We start from the raw sequence: 25,881 nt of genomic DNA on the forward strand, positions 1-25,881 counted from the left end.
GAGAAAATGCAGTTTAGAGCAGTGATTCCCAAAGTGGGCACTACCGCCCCCTGGTGGGCGCTGTAGCGATCCAGGGGGGCGGTGATGGCCACAGGTGCATTTGTTTTAAGTTTTTTTGTATTACCTTTCTATTCTGAGTTCAATAAATAGTTTCATAATTTCAAACTTCAATGTTTCTAATTTACACCTTTCTTTACTATATTTTACGAAAAAGGTAGAAACATTAATACATATATCTTTCTGTTTAATTGCTATTAAAATTTTAAAAAAATTAATTTCCAGGGGGCGCTGAGTAATATTTTTTCTGGAAAGGGGGCGGTAGGCCAAATAAGTTTGGGAACCACTGGTTTAGAGGTTCCAGGACTTCGCTGATGTTACCTGGATGATAAATGGCATGACCAGGACCCGAAGTCAAGTTCTGAGGACTCAAGTCTGTCCTTCCCACTGACCAGTTCCACAGCTGTTCTACCTTCCAAAGCCCGAAACTCCCAAATAATCTCCCGGATTAATTCCCAAATTAAGGTGGGAATTTTGAACAAGGAAAAGGTCATAAAAAGCAGGTTGGAGGGTGGCACATGATGTTAGAAAACAAGTACTGAGAAACCTCAACTATCCTCAACAACAGTTTCAGTGGATTAATTTGATGAATTTCCAAGGCTAAAAATACCCTTTTTGTCCTCAGTGTTATGGGCTTGTCCCAAATGTTTACAATTTTATCACCTGACTTATTTTATCTACTCCCTTCTCATATAGAAATTAACACAGAAAAAGCTAAGCGCTGCACTGGGCACTGTGTGGTCTGTTCAACTCTCCCAAGCCTTTATCTGATGAGGTTGGGCCCCACCCTCTCTACTTCCTAGGACTAGATTAGAACCAAGACAAGTATTTGTGAGCCTATCTCCCCTCCGTACTGCAGGCTTCATGAAGACAGCTGTTTCTCTTGCTCACACTGCAAGAGCAGGTACTCACAAGTGGGGCAGGAACACGGGGCTCACCTAATCCTAGTTCTGTCCTATTTAACAAACGAAAAACCCCTATTCCGTTCACTCTCGCAGAGAAAAGGTAAGTCCCAGTCCACTAGAGCTCTCCCCATTCCACCACACTAACCTGCCTCACACCCACCAGCATGGGAATAAGACAACATCCTGTTTCTTCCAGGGCAGTAAGTATGCTGTGAAACAAGTGTGGTGATAAGTTACATTGGGTTGAAGGAGAATTTTCTGCCCCTTCTGCTCGAGTGTGCAGGTTGCATTCACTTGGAAGGGCAGTGGCAGGAGCAACTGCCATACAAATAAGTTGATGTAGCTGCTTTGAAGGGGCATTCTAACAATAAACTAGAGAAAAATGAGGCTCGTCTATTATTATTATTTGGGGGGGAGGGGAGGAGTGCCAGGACCAACAATCACCAGCTGCCTAAATAACAAAAAAATTTGCTTCTGAAATCTCTTGATGTCGATTATGCACGTGAACAATCAAGCTGCCCTACCCTACGTGTGCCACTCCAGACAGAAGCCCTTTTTTGAGGTTCATCTATTATTAAAGATTTTGACTTCCCTTATACTTATGGGCAATAACCAGGTTCATTTACTGTAATAAACCACTTAGCCCCACAGAAAGACTTTGACTAAGACCTTTAGGTGGGCTTAATAGACATCTAGTTAGGCCATTTCACCATAATTTAACTCCATATCTAATATATGCATTGATTTGGAGAGTTATCCCTTTAATAGCTCATATTTCATAGATCCCACAATTAGGAAAAATAATTATAGTTTAAATGATTAAGAAAACCGCACACGCCCTGACCGGTTTGGCTCAGTGGATGGAGCGTTGGCCTGCGGACTGAAGGGTCCCAGGTTCGATTCCGGTCAAGGGCATGTACCGTGGTTACGGGCACATCCCCAGTGGGGGGTGTGCAGGAGGCAGCTGATCGACGTTTCTCTCTCATTGATGTTTCTGACTCTCTGTCCCTCTCCTTTCCTCTCTGTAAAAAAATCAATAAAATATATTAAAAAAAAAAAAAAAAAGAAAACCGCACACTTCTGTAATTTTTCATTTAACTTGTACTAATCCAAACTAGGGGCAACTAATTTAGATGCACACACATGAATTTTCATCTTAACTTTCCTAAGTATTTTATTGGAAACTCAGCATGGATCTGAACTGGAACAGAGGCTTTGCAGCCGAGCAAGGGCAGGAAATGCTGGCGCTGGCTGCAAACCCCAATACTGCCTTGCAGTGAGACCATGAGCTCCTCTCTGAGCAGGTTTCCTTGAAGACTGGCCCCACCCATGTCAACCAGTCTCCATACTGTAACTGATGCAGAGCAGGGCAATTTCATGAGGCAGCTAAATTAGTTTGTGGTAAAGGAAATTATTTTTGATGAACATTCAATATAATTAACACCCAGCTGGCATGGCTCAGTGGTTGAGCATCAACCTATGAACCAGGAGGTCAAGGTTTGATTCCCAGTCAGAGCACATGCCTGGGTTGCAGGCTTAATTCTCCCCAGTGTGGGGCATGCAAGAGGCAGCACGATCAATGATTCTCTCTCATCATTGATGTTTCTTTCTCTCTCCCTCTCCCTTCCTCTTGGAAATCAATAAAAATATATGTATTTTAAAATATATGTAATACAATTAACAAGGAATTCAGTGGCATACATTTTAGAATTGTGACTTATAAAGTTGTATCTGATATATCACATTTAGGAATTTCTTACAAATATACCCTTAAAAATTACGATCACTTCTTGTTTGACAATGCTTCCTATATAAATCAACATATCAAATAAGCCTAATTAGTTTACTATTTTTTTCATAATGAGAGAGAACATATATTTTGAGATTTTTTCCAAGGGCACTCTGGAAAATCCCAATGTTAGTCCAAAGTCAAGAAGACTTTAGCTGTCAGTCTTATGGGGAGCTCCCTTGTAGGCAACTAACTGCTTTTCTCTTGCTGTTAAGATTATCTCTGTCTTTAACGTTTGTCATTTTAATTATTAAGTGTCTTGGTGTGGGCCTCTTGGGGTTAATCTTGTTTGGGACTCTCCTCCAGAGTCATCCACATTTCCTCAACCATTAGTGAGCTTTGACTTCTTGGAGATTCTAGAAAGATTTATATAGCTCTTATGATTCTAATGGTCTACTTCTGTAGTTGACATTAATTTCCACAGTAGACTGGAAGCTTTGTACAAAGTTGGAGCTTTTATTTATTTACTAGAGGCCTGGTGCATGACCCGCGGGTCCCTCAGCATGGCCTGCAGGGATCGGCTGAAACTGCAAGGAGTCCCAGATTGCAAGGGCACAGGCCAGGCAAGGGACCCCACCAATACATGATCGGGGCTGTGGAGGGACCATTTGAGGGCTCCAGGGCGTGACCGGCCTGTCTCGCCCAGTCTCGCCCAGTCCTGATGGGCCGGACCCCAGCAGCAAGCTAACCTACGGGTCGGAGCATCTGCCCCCTGGTGGTCAGTGCGCATCATAGCGACTGGTTGAACTGACGGTCAGACACTTAGCATATTAGGCTTTTATTATACTAGAGGCCCGGTGCATGAAATTCATGCACTGGGGGTGGGGGGTGGGGAAGAGGAGTGTCCCCTCAGCCCAGCCTGCGCCCTCTTGCAGTACGGGAGCCCTCGGGAGAGGGTCCCACCACCGCCGCTGCGCTGGCCAGCCATGAGCCTGCCAGCTGTGAGCCCGGCTCAGGGCTTTTGGCTGAGTGGCACTCCCCCTGTGGGAGCACACTGACCACCAGGGGGCAGCTCCAGCGTTGAGCGCTGCCCCATGGTGGTCAGTGCCCATGATAGCAACCGGTCGTTCTGCAATTTGGTCAATTTGCATATTAGTCTTTTATTATATAGGAGGCTAGGGGCCCAATGCACGAATTCGTGCACCTTGAAAGGAACTGTGGGCCACAAGGCTGAGGTGGGCACAGGGCGGGTCTCAGCCCATCCTCTGCACCCCTACCTGGCCCCTACTGTCATGGCCCCTGGGCCCATCAGTCAGCAGCCCTGCTCCTGCCACCACCACTCCCACGTGCTGACAGCGCCAGCCCCACTCGCACCCGCTGACAGCACGGAGTGATTGAGGCCAGCACAAGCAGTGGGTGCAAGCAGCGGATGCTGCCCTGATTGTCCCCAGGAGCAGGAGGAGGTGGAGAAGCCCTCAAGGGCGATTGGGGCCAGCAGCCGCTGCTCCCATCTGCTGATGGCGCTGAGCAATCAAGCAATCGGAACCAGCACCGGGCACCGACACAGGGTGCAAGTGGTGGCTCTGGTGCCAGCAGTGGGTGTGAGTGACAGCTCCAGAGCTGCAGCAGGTGCGAGCGGCGCTGTCATTGGTAGTGGGTGCGAGAGGTGGCTGCTGGCCCCGATCGCCCCTCAGGAGCAGGGGAGGTGGAGAAGCTCTGAGGGGCAATCAGGGCCGGTGCTGGGCACCAGCAGCGGGTGTGAGCGGGGCCAGCAGCAGGTGCGAGCACTGGGCAGGACTACGGCATGCGGGAGCAAAGAATTTTCAGTAACCACCAGAGGTTCACCCCAATGACAGTGACCGGCACCCCCACTCACTTGCTCCACTATCCCACCACGGCCGATGCCTGCCATGTTCTGCGCGTGTCCTATAGTGGTCGGCACACATCATAGCGAACAGTTGTTGGTCCGCTGTTCAGTCTATTTGCACATTAGCCTTTTATTATATAGGACACGATTTACTTATTTATTTTTAATACATTTTTGTTGATTTCAGAGAGGGAGAGGGAGAAATAGAAACATTAATGATGAGAGGCATGCCCCCTACTGGGGATTGAGCCTGCTACCTGGGCATGTGCCCTGACTGGGACTGGAACAGTGATATCCTGGTTCATTGGCCCTTGCTCAACCACTGAGCCATGCTGTTAATCTTCACCTGAGCATATTTTTTCCATTGATTTTTAGAGAGAGTAAAAGGGAGGGAAGAAACAAGGGAGGGAGAGGGAAAAGGAGGCAGAGAGAGAGAGAGAGAGAGAGAGAGAGGGAGAAATGTGAGTGTGAGAGTGACACACTGATTGGCTGCCTCTCACCCATGCTGTGATGGGGCTGGGAATCAACCTGCAAAGCAGGTATGTGCCTGGAAATTGAATCTGAAACCCTTTTGTGCATGGGCTGATGCTCTAACCACTGTACAACCAGCCAGGGCCAAAGTTGGAGCTTTTGAGACAGGTGAGAGGGTCAAGCACTACCCCACAGAACTCCTCTGTCAGTGCTTTCCACCTCATAACTCTACGTGCAAAGCATTGAGCTGTAGACAGACATAGCCATGGCCTGTGGAAGCGGGAAGGGTAAAAACACTGGTGGTGTAAGAGAAATACCAGATTAAGTGATGTTAAATCATCTGTCCTGGGGGCGGGGGGGGAGGACTCTAGAAGTTCAGAGGGAATGCTCATTGGTCCAATTCATTCTGCTCAAACAGAGCATAATAAAAGTGAGATTATCTCTACATTTAAAGCTTCATGTCTCTGAAATTGCAATTTAACCTGATCTTTTAATTTGATTTTCACTTTTAGCAGCAAGTGCAAGCAGGCTAGAGCTCATTCAGGACAGTGCATGTCAAGCCAAAAGATACTCCACAGCTAAAGAGAGGAAGACAAGAACATCTCTCACCACAGAAAACTGGAGGCCAGTCTAACAGGTCACCTGCTCCAGGGCAAGTTAAAACAAAAAACACTATTCATGAGCAGGTGCTAGGATAGCATTTAGGAGCACCTCACACCTACCACCTTCCTGACAATTTGAAAAACCCTTCCAGCTTTCTCCACGCTGGCCTGTGTAGTCTACAGATCTGTGACCAGAAGCTAGACTACCTAATTGGGTACTTTCCCCTTTTTCTTTTCTCTAAGGGGAAGTATCAACAACTTGCAAAGACATTTTCCCATCATTTAAGCCACAAAAATTCTCCCACAACTGGTTTTCATATGTGAAATATTTCTGCAGAATTTACAAGCTAGAAAGGAAGTATTTCAACAGACTTGACTTTGCCAAACTGTGTGGGTGCAGCATTCCAAGGGGAATTACTCAGTTTTTAAATCTCAGATTCAAAATGATCTAATTTTTCACTACTTTACAATAATATTCTCAAAATTCACGTCCCATGCCACTTAGAAATAAGTAGGAATTAAGAGTAATTAAGTCACTTAATCAAAATGCAAATATTTCCCTAATATGGCCCCATAAGGACACCAACTTGTTTTAACAAGTTGGATCTAAGATTAATGTATCACAGTTCATATAATCAGGGGCTTCAACTGCAAGAACACTACCCAAAAGACAAGAGTAAACATGGAGAACATACACGTTCAGGAAATTCACGTGGGCCAAACGCGCACAGCAAAGACACACCGTCCCAAGTTTTCAGTTTCTCATGGCTTTTTAAAAAAATCAGCGCACCTTTATTTCTATTGCTTGAAACCAGGCCCAAAGAGCAAACGGGCAAAACCACTTCGCTGGAATGCAGCTAGCTGTTCAGGAAGGTTCAACTTGCCCCGCTAACTCGTGCCAGGAAAAACGTAGGCTCTGCGGCAGGTAGAATGAAGAACAGGGCGGGAAAATGGTGTTATTTTTAAAGAGACCGATGCAAAGCCTGGTGGGCATAAGGCGGAGCATCTGTGGATGTGAGAAATGGGTGAAGACCGGGGTCAGGGGAAGCCATGATTGGCTGGAGAGCGAAGAGGGAAGCTCAGAAGGAAACTGCAGAAAACCAAAAGGAGCCGAGCGGCACAGCGAGCGGCCGGGACCCTGGTTCTAAGCTCTATCGGGAAGCGGGCACCAACGGCTCCGCCCCAGGTTTCCGCGGGTCAGAAGAGGATAACGGACACCCTCCCAACGGCGGACCTGGGGGCTCCGCGCGCCACGTCCACCTGCCCGCTCCGCGCGGCCCATCGGCGCTCCGCCCCGGGCCCAGCGGGGCAATGCGGGAGCGCGCAGACCGCAGGCATTGTCCTGCTGCCCGCCCACCTTCGTCGCGGCCGTCATCGCCTGCCCGAAGACAGGCGCCAAGAGCAAACGCCGTCCCGCGAGAAAAAGGAGGCTCAGGCGTGTCTCGTCAAAACAGACTTTATTGGGGCGCCGGGGCTGCCTCGCACGCGCCGCCCGCTTCCCCAGGCGGTCCCCCGGTTCGGATCCCCGCGCTCGGCCGGCCGTCCCTCCCCCGCGGTGCCCCGGGCCACGCGCACCGCTCACCAGCTCCTGAGGTAGCGGCTGCCGCGGCGACGCCCGGATCCCGAGTGCGGCCCGGGCCTGGGGCGACGGGTTTTGCCACTGTTGCACCGCGGAGGGCGGGAGTCGCGCGACTAGCGGCGACGGCGCAGTGACATCACGCGCCGCGGGCCAGCCAGCGCGCGCGGGGGCCGTCCCGCCTGCCCCAATCCGGGAGGAGCCCGGGAGAGTGGGCGGGGCCTCAGTGGCGAACGGCTGACCGATTGGCAGAGGAGGAGGAGCGAGAGGGCAAGCTGGCGAGTAGGAGCGAGGCGGGGTGGGCCGGGCCAGCGCGGAAGTCTCGCGAGGCGAGCTCGAGCGCAGTGTGGCGGCGGTGGCGGCGACGGCCAGATCTGGGCTCGGGGTGAGGAGTTGGTATTTGTGTGGAAGGAGGCGGAGGTGCAGGAGGAAGGGGGAAGCGGAGCGCCGGCCCGGAGGGCGGGAGGAGGCGCGGCCAGAGCAGGAGGCCGAGGCGCGGTAAGGCGGGGCGCCGGGGTGAGCAGCGGCCGAGCGAGCGAGCGCGGGGCGCACCGAGGCTAGGAGGCGGGGAAGCCCGCCGCCGCCGCCGCCGCGCCCGCCCCTTCCCCCTGCCGCCCGCCCCCTCTCCCCCCGCCCGCCCGCCGCCTTCCTCCCTCTGCCTTCCTTCCCCACGGCCGGCCGCCTCCTCGCTCGGAGCCGAGGCCGCCGCGGCCGTGGCGGAGGAGCCCTCAGCCATGGCCTCGGGCGACACCCTCTACATCGCCGCGGACGGCTCGGAGATGCCGGCCGAGATCGTGGAGCTGCACGAGATCGAGGTGGAGACTATCCCGGTGGAGACCATCGAGACTACCGTGGTGGGCGAGGAAGAGGAGGACGACGACGATGAGGACGGCGGCGGCGGAGACCACGGCGGCGGGGGCGGCCACGGGCACATGGGCCATCACCACCACCACCACCACCACCACCACCCGCCCATGATCGCGCTGCAGCCTCTGGTCACCGACGACCCGACCCAGGTGCACCACCACCAGGAGGTGATCCTGGTGCAGACGCGCGAGGAGGTGGTGGGCGGCGACGACTCCGACGGGCTGCGCGCCGAGGACGGCTTCGAGGACCAGATCCTCATCCCGGTGCCCGCGCCGGCCGGCGGCGACGACGACTACATCGAGCAGACGCTGGTCACCGTGGCGGCGGCCGGCAAAAGCGGCGGCGGCTCGTCGTCGGGCGGCGGCCGCGTCAAGAAGGGCGGCGGCAAGAAGAGCGGCAAGAAGGGCTACCTCGGCGGCGGAGCCGGGACGGCCGGTGGCGCGGACGCGGGCAACAAGAAGTGGGAGCAGAAGCAGGTGCAGATCAAGACCCTGGAGGGCGAGTTCTCGGTCACCATGTGGTCCTCAGGTGAGCGACCGCGCGCGCCGGCCCGCGCCGGCCCCCGGGATGTTTTTGTTTTGAAGGGAAGCCATGTTTTATGTGTGTGATGGGCGCCGCCATCTTCTTCGCAGGGCAAGTATGGCGGCCCCAAAAGATGGCGGGCGGGCCGCGGCGGGGGCGGCGGGCGGCGGCCGCGGCCCGAAAAGATGGCGGCGGAGGAGCGGCGCCGCCCGCTAGGCCGCAATGGCGTAGTTTCCCTGGACTGGGCGGCCCCGCGGCGCGGGCGGGGCGGGGCGGGGCGCGCTCGGGCCAACGGACGGCCCGTCGGCTCGTTGTCCTTGGCCCCCGCCCGCCCGGCTCCCCGCGAGGCCCAGGGATCGGGGCGCGAAGAGGGCGTTGGTGGGGCGGGCGGATCTCGCGCCCGGCCGGGCAGCGCGTCCCGCCGCCGCCGTTCCCCCGCCTTCCTGTAGAGGGCGTCGCTCACCCTCAACGCCGCCCCCGCCCCCTTCCCCGGACCCTCCACTGCTCCCGGGAGGCGCCTTCCGAAGGGGGCGGGAGTGCCCGGGCCCTTTGCTCCCACGCACAGCGCAGGCCGGGCCCCGCCCGCGGCCGCGCTCCTCTTCGCGGGGCGGGACTTGGGCGGCACGTCGGGCTGGCGTCTGCGGGCTTGGCGTCGGCCGGCCTGTCACCGTGTCGGCCCGGCCTGGACCGCGCTCCCCCGCGGCACGTCGTGGACGGGGGCCACGCATGTTTGGAGATAATTGTTAGCGTTTGACGATTCCGGAAGTTTTTTAAGTACTGTTTGCCTCTTTGCAAATAAGTTGGTTGGCTGTGCCACTAAATAAAATCGGGTACTGTAAGCTTCTGCATGCTTTCTACTTGGTAGAAAGCTACCTTATTTTTCCCGTGAAAAGTACTCCAGAAAAGCGTCATTTTACTATTTTAATACTGCTTTAAACGAAGGCCAGAAAAACATCTAAGGCGTGTGTAAATCTCTTAATAGGGTATTTATGATTTTCAAAAGGCAGGTGTTTTTTTTATGTCTGTATCTTATTTGTGAATCTAACAAGTTAAATTGCTGGGATAGTAAATAGGCTGACAATAATCCTGCAATAGCTAACCTAGTGCCTGTGATGGTTAAGTTTAGTACTAAGTTACTTTAATGCTATTTCATAAATTCTCAAAATTGAATGGAGTCTCAAAATGTGACCTTTGAGTATTAACGGGTTTTAAAAGTTAGAGGAATGATTTAAATAGAAGGTGAAAAGTGTGCACTGAAAAGCTGGTCTGGTGGTATCTATTGAAAGCCCCAAGTTGAGATAACTAATAACTAAAGCTGTTTGGATGGACCTGTGACTCAGAGCTCAGCAAAGGGGATCAGAGCTGCTGCCATAATCTCAATAGCAAGTGCTAACAGCCGCTGCTCTGCATTTCAGAGGGCCTTTAGTTTAGCAGGAGCTCTAAGTTAAAATGAAATCTCTTTACTTTAGGACCTAATGATTATCAAAAGATGCCTTCTGTATGTTTTGGTAGCTCAGAATAAGTGCCCACTGAGTGTATGTTTTTGCACTAATACGCATGGAATAAGGGAGGGAGAAAAGGTGTTGGTTATGTTGAGTTGGCTGAATGGTGGATTTCTTTGAAATTTGATATTTAGGTAGAGATATGTTAACCATGTAACATTAAATTTACTTTTTCTTATGGTATGGTCATGTTGGTTTTATGGTAACTTAGAAAACGAGGGAATTTTACAGATTCTGCATTTGATCTTACCAAATTGCTAACCTATTTTGAATACCTTGAAATTTTGATTATGAGGCTTTACTTGATGAAATGGTACATATCAAATCAGTCAGGGAGGAAAGTCTCAGGGCTTGACTAATGGGAGTTAATTTACACTTAAGTCTAGTTTAAAATTCATTACTATCCATGTGCAAGTGGCTGCTTACCTGGTTGCACAGTATGGGGTAATTGTCTCTCCCCACCCCCCCTTTTTTTTTTAAAGAATGTCTGGTGTTACAGAGTCCTCTGTGCATAAAGGTGGTAGATATTTGATGGCAATAACATAATATGGCCTATTTCCTAACATGTTTTTTTGCAAACTAGCCTTCTTTTTGTGGTTGGAATTATTGCCAAAGAGAAGCTAAATAGTTGGTAATTAACTATACATGTCCCAAGTTAAAAATTCTCCATACACTGTAGTTTCATCTTCAGACCTGAAATAAGGAGCTAATTGTTAAGAGGTGAAGAAATCAGCCCTGCGGGCATGGCTCAGTGGTTGAGTGTGGACCGAGGAACCAGGAGGTCACGATCGGATTCCTGGTCAGGGCACATGCCCAGGTTGTGGCTCAATCCCCAGTGGGGTGTGCAGGAGGCAGCTGATCAATGATTCTCTCATCATTGATGTTTCCCTCTCCCTTCCTCTCTGAAATCAATAAAAATCTATTAAAGAAATCAAAGCAGGTTATTTGTTAAGCTAAGAGAGAGAGAGAGAGAGAGAGAGAGAGAGAGCACGCGCGAGCGCGCGCGCGCAGGCGATGTACTCACTGCTTCACATACTTGCTCTCATTTGATCCTAGTCTCGAAAGTTTCAACTACACTAGAGTTTCACTAAAACTTTCTTTTAGGTTGGAATGAGTTCTGTGAGGTGACAGTTTTGTCTAACCCAGGGGTGGGCAAACTTTTTGACTCGAGGGCCACAATGGGTTCTTAAACTGGACCGGAGGGCCGGAACAAAGGCATGGATGGAGTGTTTGTGTGAACTAATATAAATTCAAAGTAAACATCATTACATAAAAGGGTACGGTCTTTTTTTTTTAGTTTTATTCATTTCAAACGGGCCGGATCCGGCCCGCGGGCCTACGGCTGGTCTAACCCCAAGTTCTTAACACGTTAAGTGCCATGTCAGTCCCGGTGACTGACACTACTTTCTGTCCGGAAGACAAAACAGGCTGGGCGCTTAACCTGTTAATAAAAGTAACTGTATATATAGGGTCATATTCTCAGGACTCTAGTTACTTATTAGTGCCTCTTGGTTTAAAAAAAAAAGCTGAATGAGGAGGGCCCAGCATGTTTGTGGAAATCAAATACTTGGGTTTTATCGGTTTCTTTTGCTTATATTCCATCTTTGATTTACCACCACAGTAACAGTAATACCTATGGTTGATGCCTTTGAATTGGACAGCACTAGCTATAGGGTAGTTTTAGATCTGAAAGTTATAAAGTCCTTAGACATCTGCTTTTTCCTTTTTTAAATTGATATAATTCACATATGCACAGTTCAGTAGTTCCTAGTATATATTCACCAGGTTGTACAACCATGACCACTAATTCCAGAACATTTTCATCATCCCAAAGAGAAACACCATACCTGTTAGCAGTCACTCCCCATTTCCTTCTCCCCCCAGCCCCTGGCAACCACTAATCTGCTTTCTGTCTCTCTGGATTTGCCTGTTCTGGACATTTCATTTAAGTGGAATTATATAGTATGTGGCCTTTTGTGTCTGGCTTAGTCTGTTTTCAAGGTTCGCCCATGTTGTGGATGTACTTTTTATGGCTGAATAGGGCTCCATTGTATGGATAACAGGACCTTCTTATTTTTCACATGAGAAGGTTAAGGCCCAGGTAAGGCTGAACACATTCAGTATTTAATCACAGTTCAACTATGTTTTCATTATTTATTTATTTTTTATTTCAGAGAGGAAGGGAGGGAGAGAGAAACATCAATGATGAGAAAGAATCATTGATTGGCCGCCTCCTGCACGCCCCCTACTGGGGATAGAACCCGAAACCCTGGTATGTGCCCTTCACCGGAATTGCACCTGGGACCCTTCAGTCCACAGGCTGATGCTCTGTCTACTGAGCCAAACCAGCTAGGGCAGTGGTTCTCAACCTTTTGGCCCTTTAAATACAGTTCCTCGTGTTGTGACCCAACCATAAAATTATTTTCGTTGCTACTTCATAACTGTAATATTGCTACTGTTATGAATCGTAATGTAAATATCTGATATGCAGGATGGTCTTAGGCGACTCCTGTGAAAGGGTCGTTCGACCGCCAAAGGGGTCGCGACCCACAGGTTGAGAACCGCTGAGCTAAGGCTTTTTTTTTTTCATTATTTTTTATATATATATATTTTTATTTCAGAGAGGGAGAGAGAGATAGAAATATCAATGATGACAGAGAATCATTGATCGGCTGCCTCCTACACTGGGGATCGAGCCTGCAACCCGGGTATGTGCCCTTGACCAGAATCAAACCTGAGATCTTTCAGTCCGCAGGCTGACACTCTATCCACTGACCCAAACCGGCTAGGGCTGTTTTCATTATTCTTAATTCATCGCTTCAAGGCCCATGTCCCCCCCGTCCCTGTCCCCCCCCCCCCCCCCCCCCCCGCATATAATTAATGACTGTTTCAATATTTGCCTGATTAGGGGCACAATATTATTCATCACTACTGCAAAGGAGCGACATACTGTTTACGGAGCTTATTGTAAACTAAACCACTTAACTAGAGCATTAGGTGGAGTAGGGAGGCTAATGATAAAAGCTGAGTATTTAAAACATTTAGTTTTGAGAAAGACCTAAGAAGGCTTTAAAATCTTGATGTTTCAGGTAGTTAAAAATTGTGGCCTTCACTCAAGGCTGTTGATGTTTTAATTATCTTGTTAGAACAAATGCAGAAGTGCTTTGTGCTGGATTGAGCAAAACATCTAAGACCAGAAAACTTTCGATACTTGAGTCAGTAAATTGAAAGAAAATGGAAATGTCTTAAAATGTTTTCAGTGTTTCCTGGCTGGCATGGCTCAGTGGTTGAGCATCAACCCATGAACCAGGAGGTCACTGATCGATCCCCAGTGGGGCATGCAGGGGGTAGCCGATCAGTGGTTCTTTCTCATCATTGATGTTTCTCTCTCTCTCCCTGTCCCTTCCTCTCTGAAATAAAAGTATATTTTTAAAAAATTTTTTAATGTTACATATTCAAAAAATTCAGGTATGTCAACAATCACTAGTTGTGCATATTTGCCATTCTTCTGTGGATTTTCAAGTTCTTTTTGGCCGTGCTATTTATCACTAAGTAGGAATGCTATAAACATAAATTTCCATGGAGCAAAGCCAAAGAAGTCCTCTCCAAAGTGATGATGTCAGCAGCTACTTGGGGCAGCCTAAGTCAGATCCTGATTCCTGACCTGGTAGCTCTGGAAGCCTGGTTTACTGATAAAGCCTCCACTGTCAGACTCTCCAGTCCACATTATTAACCCTTTCTTCTCCCTCCCCCCTTCAACAGCCGACTTTCCTTAGTGGGGAAAGAAGAATCCATATCAGGAAAAGGTCAGAGCTCCTGACCTACCTCCCAGCATTTTGGGCTTTTGGAAGAGAATAAATAAAATAATATTTTGAAAGTATGCCAGACTCCTGCGTGGGTATGTACTAAGTCTGCTTATAAAGGTCGGTTTGGTTTTTTTAGTTTTTTTTTTTTAGGTCGGTTTGTTTTAAGGCAGCGAAATTTAGGGTCCATAACATGTTATTACCAAAAAAGGGGGGGGGGGGGGGTATTAGAACAAACAGTTCTTAAGATCTGCTTTTTGTTGTTATCTCCAGATCTGTTCTTTCCAGGTGACCATTTTATAAACCCTGCTCTAACTGCTTCCCATAGGAACAGTATGCAAAAGTGAAAACTTTTTATAATTTTAGGATCTGGACATTTACCCGTGAGTTGTATTTAATAATAATGGATAAACACTCAAACCTTGTATATTTAAAATTTGCTGTCTTACACGTAACTTGGATGTTGAAAATAACACACATTTCCCTATTGTTAGCAAAACATTAGGAAGATGTGGGGAGGTCATGGAAGTTAATGGACTCTGTTGTATAAATTTGTACCTTCCTATGTATGGTGGGCTTTAATTTCAGTACAGGAAAGGAACCATTTCCTAGTGCTAAGTATATTGTTAGCAGGTCCCATTCTATTAAACTTAGTGGTTAATTATCAATAATAGCAAGCCCAGTGGTTTTGGGAATCAGATTTCCTCTTTAGAGGGCATTGACCCAAAGTATCTGACCTTGTTATATCTTAACTTATGACCTTGGGATCTTTGTAAAATGACTTGTTTGGAGTAGGGGTATCCCTAAAAGCATTTTCAGTTCCTTTATACCAAGGAATTCTCCTTTCCGAATTCCTCTGTGACAGGAAACAATATACTGTATTCCATTTCTTAAAGCATAGCTCTTTAATTGTGAATATTAGGAACTCTCTTGAGTAAAATTCTTTTTTTTTTTTTTAATATATTATTGATTTTTTACAGAGAGGAAGGGAGAGAGACAGAGAGCCAGAAACATCGATGAGAGAGAAACATCGATCAGCTGCCTCCTGCACATCTCCCACTGGGGATGTGCCCGCAACCCAGGTACATGCCCTTGACCGGAATCGAACCCGGGACCCCTCAGTCCGCAGGCCGACGCTCCATCCACTGAGCCAAACCGGCCCTGGCATGAGTAAAATTCTTTTTTTTTTTTTTTTTTTTATATTTTTGATATTTATTTTATATATTTAAATGCCATTTAACAAAGAAAAATCAACCAAAAAAATGAGTTCGCGTGTCAGAGGTTCACCATCACTGGTTTAGGGTCTTTCTTTTCTTTTTTTTTTTTTTAAATTAAATCTTTATTGTTCAGATTATTACATTTGTTCCTCTTTTTTCCCCCCATAACTCCCCTCCTTCCAGCTCCCACCCCACCCTCCACCCTCACTCCCCACCCACTGTGTTCATCCATAGGTGCATGATTTTTGTCCAGTCACTTCCCGCATCTCCCACACCCCTTTTTCCCCCAAGAATAGTCAGTCTATTCCCTTTCTATGTCCCTGATTCTATTATAATCACCAGTTCATTCTGTACATCAGGTTATTTATTCACTTGATTCTTAGATTCATTTGTTGATAGATGCATGTTTGTTGTTCATAGTTTGTATCTTTACCTTTTTCTTCTTCTTCCTCTTCTTAAAGGATACCTTTCAGCATTTCATATAATACTGGTTTGGCGGTGATGAACTCCTTTAGCTTTTCCTTATCTGTGAAGCTCTTTATCTGACCTTCAATTCTGAATGATAGCTTTGCTGGATAAAGTAATCTTGGTTGTAGGTTCTTGGTATTCAGCACTTTGAATATTTCTTGCCATTCCCTTCTGGCCTGCAAAGTTTCTGTTGAGAAATCAGCTGACGGTCGTATGGGTATTCCCTTGTAGGTAATTGAGCCTCTTTCTCTTGCTGCTTTTAAGATTTTCTCTTTGTCTTTTGCTCTTGGCATTTTAATGATGATGTGTCTTGGTGTGGTCCTCTTTGGATTCCTTTTGTTTGGGGTTCTCTGCGCTTCTTGGACCTGTAAGTCCATTTCTTTCACCAGGTGGGGGAAGTTTTCTGCCATTATTTCTTGAAATAGGTTTTCAATATCTTGCTGTCTCTCATCTTCTGGCACTCCAATGACTCTGATATTAGACCGCTTAAAGCTGTCCCAGAGGCTCCTTACACTATCTTCACACTTTCGGATTCTTTTTTCATTTTGCTTTTCCAATTGGGTGTTTTTTGTCGAATCTTTGGTTTGATTATTGTACTCCTCTGGTCTGCTATTGGGTATAATATTCTTTATTTCAGTCCGTGTATGCTTACTTTCTAATTTCTTTATCGTAGCATCGAGGGTCTCATTAGTTTTCGTGAGGCTCTGCACAAATTTATGGCAAGCCCTCAAAATTGCGATTCTTAGCTCCATATCCTCCATTTCTGTCATGTTTTTTTGTCTCCTCATCTTTTATGCTTTCTTGGTGCACCCCCTTGTGGTCTCTGTGCGCAGTCTTGTTCTAGCCAAGCCTTAATTGTTGTAGTTAACACTAGAGGGGTTTGACCACCAGGCCGGCTGGCTGTGGAAATCAGCTGTGTGGAAAACGTCTGCCTTCTGGGGAGGCGCTAATCCAGCCTTTGCCTGAGGCAATTGGCAAATGGCTGTGCGCAGGCTTTGGGCGGGGCGGGATCAACAGGGCGGGCGGAGGGAGCAGTTATGGCCACGCTCAGTCCCGTTCCCAGAGGCTCTGCTTCTCAGAACCCCGGCAGCCACTGCAAACCTCGGAGAGAAAGCTGCCCTCAGGTCCCAACTGATGCCGGATAATCCCGCTTCTCCCGTTTGAGTCTGGGTCCCTAGAGACTCGCCCGGATCTGGAGCCCAGAGTCTGAGACTCACTCCCGGCAGAAAACGACAACCGCGCCCTCAGCCACCAGCCCGCTTTGCGCGCGCACCTCGGTACCTTTGTATTTTCCACACTGCGCCGCCTCTGAGCCTCGATTTGCTGTTCTCTTTCCTTCTAGTTGTAGAGTCTCTCTTCAGCCAGCCTTCCTGTGGTTCTGGGTGATGTCCGTTCAGTCTTTTAGTTGTATTTTTGAAATGGTTGTTTGCGGCAGCGGTCTCCGGTGTTTACCTACGCCGCCATCTTGGTCTCTCGGGCGACAGGCACACCGGAAGCCACAATGTCCGCCTCGAGGACGATACCGGAAGTCCCCTTGCTTACTACATTCTTTAAAAACCATTAAGCATAGTACCTACTGTCTCCTTAAACCCAGGAGGGAGGGAAAAGTGGACTGAAGGAGTTTTTGCACGCTCCTCTATTCTAGACAGAATGGTTGGCATTAGTGTGTTATCTTGTCTTAACCTTATAAGTAGGTGCCATTCTCTTTATTCATTACCAAGGAAACCAAGCAAGGTTCATGAATAGGAAGGAAAGGCGTCTTGATAGAAGAAGGGAGATGGAGAGAAACATTAATGTGAGAGCATAACATCGACTGCCTCCTGCACATCCCCTACCGGGGATCAAGCCCACAACTCTGGCATATGCCCTGACTGGAATCAAACCAGTGACCTTTCATTGTACAGGATGTAGCTCTAAACTATCTGAACCACACCTGCCAGGGCTATCATGTACCTTATATCAGACATTGAATCACACAAAACCAGTTTAGTTGGAGCATGAAGGGCAGGTGAGACTGCACTTTTTAAATAGCTCAGAAACAGTCCTTATTTATCTTCTATATTTTTGTGCACGGAGGTGGGGGGGGGCGGGCGTCCCTCAGCCCGGCCTGCACCCTCTCCAATCTGGGACATCCCTCTCGCAATCCAGGACTGCTGGCTCCTAACCACTCGCCTGCCTGCCTGCCTGCCGGCCTGGCCACACCTTAACTGCCCCTCTGTTGGCCTGGCCCGCCCCCTAACTGCCCCTCTGCCGGCCTGCTTGATCACCCCAAACCACCCTAACTGCCTCTGCCTCTGCCAGCCTGGTCACCACTTAACTGGTTCCCTGCCAGCTTGGTGTTCCCCTAACTGCCCCCCTCCCGGCTTGGATGCCCACTAACTCTGCTGGCCTGGCCGCCCCCTAACTGCTCCCCTGCTGGCCTGATCACCCTAACTGCCTCTGCCTTGGCTCCCTCCACCTCGGCTCCAGCTTTGTCCAGAAGGAACTTGGATGTCTGGAAGATGTCTGGTTGACCCGGTCTAATTAGCATATTACCCTTTTATTAGTATAGATTTTCAATATATGTATTTTTTAAATTTTTTTATTTTCTTGTTTAAAGTATTACAAATAGTAGTACATATGTCTCAGATTTTCAATATATTTTTATTGCTTTCAGAGAGGAAGGGAGGGGGAGCGAGAGATAGAAAAAATCAATGAGAGAGAATCATTGATGGGCTGCCTCCTGCACACCCTCTACTGGGGATCATGCCCGCAACCTGGGCATATGCCCTTAACTGGAATTGAACTCGGGACCCTTCAGTCCGCCAGCCGACCCTCTATCCTCTGAGCAAAACCAGCTAGGGTGAGACTCCACTTTTTAACCTCTTCTCTGGAGACCTGTAGAATGCTCCCAGCCTTTTCATTTAGTTCCTTAATCATACCTTTTGGACTGTAAATTATTTTGAGTCTCTTTGCTTTGCCTCTCAATCTAGACTTTCAGTGATTATAGCTTTGTTAACAGAGAAGGAAAGGTATATATGAGAAATGGACTTATTATACAACTTTCTACCCTTTGAATAGTTTCATATGCAAGAAATAGAGAATATCTTTAAAATGTGAATGAATTGATTATTTAATTTCTGAAATAATTAAAAATGTGTGTCCCATTTATGGGTGGCATTGGCTAGCTTTTCCATGTTCCATTTTAGGCCATTAAACTAAACTTTGGTCTGATTGTAGCAGGTCATTTGTGTTTGACCAGAGGTTAGTGACATGACCAATCCACAATTTTGATGAGAATTTATCAATATAATTTCCCCCACTACCCAGCTATCCGTATGAAGCAGTGCCTTGCATTCTCAGCTTTTTTCATATAGGAATTGTGACATTGGTTTTTTTAAAAAAAATATTTTTTTATTTCAGAGAGGAAGAGAGAGGTAGAAACATCAGTGATGAGAGAGAATCATTGATCAGCTGCCTCCTGCATGGGATTGAGCCCTCAAGCCAGGCATATGCCCCGACCGGGAATCGAACTGTAACCTCCTGGCTCATAGGTCAACGCTCAACCATTGAACCACGCCAGCCAGGCATTGTGACGTAGGTTTTAATTTATTTGCTTTGCCCAGTTGTGTTCTGGTAATCACAATTTTAAATTTAAGTTAACACTGGTTATAGAAACTCATTGCAATGAAACTTCTAATGTGGATTGACCCTGTCTCCTTGAAACAATGAAGGGATAGTTAACTAAGTCCACCCTCTAGGAAAACTCCAGAGAGGATGTATACCTAGTATACACACAATTGACCCTTGAACAAGAAAAGGTTATGGGTGCCACATCTGCACAGTTGAAATTCCACGTACTCCCCACCTCTGATAGAAAACAATAACAGGTATTATTGAAAAAATCTGCGTACAAGTGAACCTGTGCAGTTCAAGCCTATGTTGTTTAATGATCAACTATACAACAATTTTTTAAAGCAGATTTAGATACTTTGCTTCATTAACATGCTTTACTTAGATGGGTATTGCTATCACCCCATTGCCAATAAGTACAGCTCAGTAGTGTACATAACATTTGACATTGAGAGTGGATCAGTTAACACCTTCTTTTCCCTCTATATGGCAAATCTATTTCCATAGAAATGGTTATGTGGCCAGTGCAGACAGTGAAAGTCTTCTTCATTTGAATGCATATTATAACTGTAAAACATTTTACAATAAAATTGTTTAAAAAAAAAAAGAAAAATGAGTAACTTTTCACTACTATATTTTTTGAACATATGGTCTGTAAATTTAATAAAATATTAATTTATATTTTAGAGCATCATAAATTTCTATTTGGCAAAGGTTTCTGAAGATTTTCTTTTGCAAAAATCAAATAAAATTGCCAGAACCGGTTTGGCTCAGTGGATAGAGCGTCGGCCTGCAGACTCAAGGGTCCCGGGTTCGATTCCGGTCAAGGGCATGTACCTTGGTTGCGGGCACATCCCCAGTGGGGGGCGTGCAGGAGGCGGCTGATCGGTGTTTCTCTCTCATCGATGTTTCTAACTTTCTATCCCTCTCCCTTCCTCTCTGTAGAAAATCAATAAAACATATTTTTAAAAAAATCAAATAAAATGGCCAAGTAATAACAAGCACTGCCATTATTTGATCTGTTATTTTAATATGTGCCCATCTCTTGCTGAAAATGAGACAAAAATTGTCTGATTTCTCCTGGCCAAAGAACCCAGTATCTTTTGTCATTTCTCTGGCAATCTCTCTTCTTCAGAATGTGAATTTTTTTTTCTATGTAAATAGTTTATTTCCTTGCATTTTGTTATTGAAGAGTTAACGACCCTCTTTACAATTTCTGTGCATCAGTCTTCAAGTTTTCCAAATTTACTTCCAGGTAATTAATATACTGCTTATTAAGTAATAAGTAAAAAAACATGAAAGTGTACAGAAACCACAGCAATTATTTAGAACTTAGACCAACAAGATTTTTTTAAGGCAAGAATATTATATCACTGACATTTAGAAATGCATGTGTATGGTGATAATCAAAAGCAGACTGACTGCACAGACCATGCTCTTACTGTCTGTACTTGGGAGAGACTGCCTTCACTGTGAACCACTTGCATTTGGTGTGTCACTGAGTAAAAGTCTCAGTAGACAAAGCTAGTTTTCTCCCTACATCTGGACACATCTCTCCAGTCTCCTTTGCAGAGTCTTCCTCATTCTCAACATTGGAATTATCTGGATTTTGGTTCTGAGTTCTTTCTTTGTCTATGTATTTTTCAATAGATAATATTCTACATTTTGGTGGCTTTAAATACAGTCTGTATACCATTAACTCCCATATATTTCTCCAACCTAGATTTCTTCTCCCCCACAGTTGCATCTCCAAGTACCTCCTTGAGGTCTGTCCACGGGATGTCACACAGATCTCAGTGGAACTCCAGACCTGCTCCTACACAGTCTCTCTTCCCCCATTGTCCTCCATATCAGCTGATGATACACCATCCTCTAAGAAATGGAAACAAGAAACTCAACATTCTTATCCTACTCCCGGGCATCGAGTCATTGCCCAGTCATATTTATTCCTCCAAAATAAAACTTCACTCCAATCTGTTTTAAAGACTTGACAGACGTTGTCCTTTTTGGTAGTAAACCCCATTGTTTAGTAATCTCCCCATCAAAAATTGTTTCTTTTTTTTAAATAGAAGGCTTGCCGCTGTGGTTTAATTCCATTTTCTCCTAAGTGAAATCTCATTAAATAGACCAAAGGTCGCCCTAACTGGTTTGGCTCAGTGGATGGAGCATCAGCCTGGGGACTGAAGGGTCCCAGGTTCAATTCACGTCAAGGGCATGTACCTTGGTTGTGGGCACAACCCCAGTAGGGGGTGTGCAGGAGGCAGCTGATCAATGTTTCTCTCTCATTGATGTTTCTAACTCTCTATCCCTCTCCCTTCCTTTCTGTAGAAAATCAATAAAAATATATTTTAAAAAAATAGACCAAAAGTCAGCAAACCTTTTCTGTAAAATTGTTAGTGATATTTTAGGATTTGAAAATCCTGCAATCTTTGTTGCAGCTAATCAACTCCATGTGTCATTGTAGCAGGAAAGCAGCCATAGGAGGTATGTAAACAAAACAAATCAGTATGGCAGTTCCAATCAAATTTTATTTATAAAAATAGAAGGTGTATTTGTACACCATCATTCTGTTATTCACAGTAGTTAAAAGATGGAAATAACCTAAGTGTCCATCAATAGATGAATGAATAAGCGAAAGGTGGTATGCCCATACAGGTATATTATGCAAGCATGAAAAAGAATGAAATTTTGATACATGTTACAACATGGATAAATCTTGAAAACATGCTCAGTGACATGAGTCAGGCACAGAAGGATAAGTACTGTATGGATCCACTTATAAAAGATACTTAGAATAGGTAAATTCATAGAAACAATAGAATAGAGCTTACCTGAGGCTGGAGAAGGAGGGGTTATTTTTAATGGGTACCAAGTTTCTGTTGGGGCAATTAAGTGATGGATATAGATCAGGGCTGGGCAAACTTTTTGACTCGAGGGCCACAATGGGTTCTTAAACTGGACCGGAGGGCCGGAACAAAAGCATGGATGGAGTGTTTGTGTGAACTAATATAAATTCAAAGTAAACATCATTACATAAAAGGGTACGGTCTTTTTTTTTTTTTTTTTTTTTTAGTTTTATTATCCGGCCCACAGGCCGTAGTTTGCCCACGGCTGGTATAGATAGTGGTGATAGTTACACAACATCGTGAATGTACTTAATGCCACTGAATTGCACATTTACAGAGTTAAATATTATGTTCATATCTCTTACCAAAATTTTAAAAAAGAGGATAAAAAGGAAACAATGAAAATGAGGGGTGTGGGACAGGCCGAGCTTGACCCACAGGCTGTTCCTGGAGGTTGTAAAATCTTGCCAGCCTCTGCTCTGGGTTTATTTTGTTCATTAAAAAAAAATTTATTGATTTTAGAGAGAGAAACATCAATTTGTTGTTTCACCCACTTATGCATTCATTGGTTGACTTTTGTGTGTGCCCAGTGGGGATTGAACCCACAACCTTGGTATATCCTGACAATGCTGTAACCAACCCAGTTACCAGGCCAGGGCTATATTCTAATTCTTAATCATCTTAGTGCCGCCCCCAACCCCCACCCTCATGCTTCGTCTTGAATATTAAAACTAAGAACTGAGCCTTAAGTATTTCCTCTTTTGACTTCTGTTTGTGTTACTCCAAAAGTCAGATACTGAAGCCCTAATCCCTAGGGGTAGGGCCTTTGGGAACTAATTAAATTATGAGGATAGAGCCCTGGTAAATGGGATTAGTGCCCTTATAGGAAGAGACAGGAATTCTGGGTATGTGAGGACACAGCAAGAAGGCATTTGTCTAAAAACCAGGAAGAAGAGCTTTGCTGAGCCCTGAATTGGCTGGCACCTTGATCTTAAGAACAGAGGGCAGAACTTTTGTTTCTGGCTTTTGTTCCTGAACAGCCAGAAATGGAACAGTGCCAGGCACATAGGAGGCCCTTAGTCATGGTTTGAACTAATACAGTGAGTGATTTAGCCTGTGACTTTATGCCAGGAGGTCAGTCTTTTTCTGCCCCAGCATACTTGAGATGTGCTCTCATCAGTAGCTTGCTCAGAGCAGCAGTGTTTCTGAGTCTTGGTATCATTCTAATATCAGAAATGTAAAACATCACTGAAGAAAAATAGCTTCCCTGCCCACCAATATGTTTCTTTGCCACTTGAAAGTTGATGCATAGTAGCAGTCGTGTAAGTTGGAGAAATTGGAGGTGAATTGCCTCGGCCCTGAGAAGAGGAATGAAAGAATCTGGTCACAGTGCAGAGCCCCAGCCTTGTGACTTATGATCAATAACTACATTTCTTGAATTTGCTTATTAATACACCCAGCCATTGTTTTCTTAGGCCCCTTCATTCCTGGATGGATATTCTTCATCTCTCAATGGGTAACCCGGGAGATATTATCTAGTTCGTTTTTTGGTTTGTTTTTGCTAGGCATTGTGCCAACTGGTTTATTTTATTTTTCCTTTTTACTAATTTTATTGGGGTGACACTGGTTAACAAAATTATCCAGGTTTCAGGTGCACAGTTCTATCTAGTCCAGCTGTGGGCAAACTACGGCCTGTTTGAAATGAATAAAACTAAAAAAAAAAAAAAGACCGTACCCTTTTGGTGTACAGGAGGATGCTCCAACCAACTGAGCCACCCAGCCAGGGCTTGACCGTACCCTTTTATGTAATGATGTTTACTTTGAATTTATATTAGTTCACACAAACACTCCATCCATGCTTTTGTTCCGGCCCTCCGGTCCAGTTTAAGAACCCATTGTGGCCCTCGAGTCAAAAAGTTTGCCCACCCCTGATCTAGTCCTTTCTAGTTCCAAATAAGAGACAGCTGAGTGTAATGGCTGAGCACACGGGTCTTAGACTTCATGAGCTCACATTTGCTACTGACTTCACTTTTCTGTACCTCATCGTTCTCCTCTGTAAAATGCAGTTGCTAATTTTCCCACTTCGTAGGGTGATGTGTGATTAAACTAGTTCCTACACACAGTCAGTGAAATGTCTGCTGCTGTTCTGTTCTGCAATTCCTTGTAATGACCAACAAGAGTTCCTGAAATGGAGAGTGATGGGCAAAGAGAGGCGCTAAAAGTTTAAAGCAGTTGTATTCTGTGCTTTCCATTGCTGAGGGGAACTGAACTTGAATCAAATGAACCTACGTTCTACCTGTTCTACTTGTGTCTTTCCCTCACGTCTGGCGTCAGAGAGCAGGGTGCTAAACAGCTATGTGCTGTTTTTGGTAGTGACATTAATTGCAGAATTTGGTTTGGTTTTTAGTCATGGGTTTAACACCGGTGGAAGGTAATGCAAGAGTTGGACAACCAAGCTTTCACTTCTGAAAGTTCTAGTGTTCCTGCTTTTTGTGAATCACTTTGGTGGAGAAAAAGAACATTTCAGTTAACATTGTATTTTTGGAGCACTTGTTTTCTGCTTTTAGCCACCAGAGTTGTACGAGGCTGGTTTGGTCTCTGGGCTTTCCCTCCAGTGTAGGAGAGCAGGCTGATAAAAACTCACAACAGCATGATTTTAGTGTTTTGGCAGTGTTATTAGCAATAAATAAATACAGAAATTGAAAGTAAGAATGGGAGGCTCGGAGGTAGGCTGGAATTAGAGTAAGGGAGAACTGGTGCTTATGGAGTATCTTGCCAGGCACTTGTGAATTAACCTGTGGGAAAATGGCTGGTTGGAGTATGGAGAGCACGTGTACAGGAGACATAGAGAAATAGAGGGTGAGCCGAGATGTGTTAAAATGAAACCAGACAGCATAGGACCCAGAGTGCCAGGCTGAAGTAGTTCTCTGTTGAGGCACCACCAGTGAAAGTGTATCCGCTTACATTTTCTGTATCAGTTTATCCTTTGGAGCATCACTAGAGCAGAACATGATTGTGAAGCTCAGTTAAGAACTTCAGTAGTCGCCGAAACCGGTTTGGCTCAGTGGATGGAGCGTCAGCCTGCGGACTCAAAGGTCCCAGGTTCGATTCCGATCAAGGGCGTGTGCCTGGGTTGCGGGCACATCCCCAGTGGGAGATGTGCAGGAGGCAGCTCATCTATGTTTCTCTCTCATCGATGTTTCTGACTCTCTATCTCTCTCCCTTCCTCTCTGTGAAAAATCAGTAAAGTATAAAAAAAAAAAAAAAAAAAAAAAAAAGAACTTCAGTAGTCATTTCAGGCTTGAGGTAATAACTAAGTTGATGGTGGTAGGACAAAGGGAGAGAAGACCTTTTCAAAATGATCAATAGTATTTGATGTCTGTGATACAGGAGATTAATTGTGGGGATCAATATTCCTTTACCCTATTGGATTTGAGATGATGGTAACACATGAGTTAGAGATGTCCTACATTCTTCAAGCCAGGTGCTCATTGAGGGCCAATCGTGCAGACTTTGAACAAGGCTCTGCAGATACATGGGGTCAGGACTGACCAGCACCCCTGTCCTGGAGGGGCTGGCAGTCTGGTGGAAGAGCCGACAACTATTACACAGCTATAGTTATAAGTCGAAGTCAAGAGCGAGTTGCAGAGGAAAGGCGCTGAGCCATGGTGCATTTGAGGAACTAAAAGGCCAATGGAGCTGAGCAGAGTGAGGAGAGAAGAGTGAAGAATGAGGAGGCTGGAGAGGTAGGCAGGAGTCTACCTAAGGTGAAGGCTATAAAGTGAGACTTGTTGCAATGTTGGTGGTTAACAGGAAATGTGTGTGGTAGACCAAAAG

At 46.1% G+C, this 25,881-nt stretch overlaps 1 protein-coding gene, 1 long non-coding RNA gene and 1 other non-coding gene across 4 annotated transcripts in view; 1 reads left to right on the plus strand and 2 right to left on the minus strand.

Moving 5' to 3' along the window:
- Window positions 1-1,382: 1,382 nt before the first annotated feature.
- On the minus strand, window positions 1,383-1,520 carry LOC139001431 (U11 spliceosomal RNA). Its single transcript, XR_011470016.1, has one exon. It is a non-coding gene; the product is annotated as a U11 spliceosomal RNA (small nuclear RNA).
- A 4,862-nt stretch (window positions 1,521-6,382) lies between these two features.
- Window positions 6,383-8,602, minus strand: LOC139009074 (uncharacterized). The gene is made up of 2 exons (XR_011471264.1): window positions 7,214-8,602; window positions 6,383-6,547 (listed from the first exon to the last, which is right to left on the minus strand). It is a non-coding gene; the product is annotated as an uncharacterized lncRNA (long non-coding RNA).
- Window positions 7,519-25,881, plus strand: part of LOC139009067 (transcriptional repressor protein YY1) — a 34,540-nt gene continuing 16,177 nt past the window's right edge. Inside the window, exon 1 of one of the 2 annotated variants that reach the window (XM_070413014.1) lies at window positions 7,519-8,602. In XM_070413014.1, coding sequence (XP_070269115.1) covers window positions 7,942-8,602 — 661 coding nt within the window. In that variant the 5' untranslated portion in view covers window positions 7,519-7,941. The remainder of the gene's footprint in view (window positions 8,603-25,881) is intronic. The other variant, XM_070413004.1, reaches the window with a different exon arrangement.

Source organism: Myotis yumanensis, unplaced genomic scaffold, assembly GCF_028538775.1.
Source record: "Myotis yumanensis isolate MYYU_CA2020_CCGP unplaced genomic scaffold, mMyoYum1.0.hap1 SCAF_1, whole genome shotgun sequence".
Classification (NCBI taxonomy): Eukaryota; Metazoa; Chordata; class Mammalia; order Chiroptera; family Vespertilionidae; genus Myotis; species Myotis yumanensis.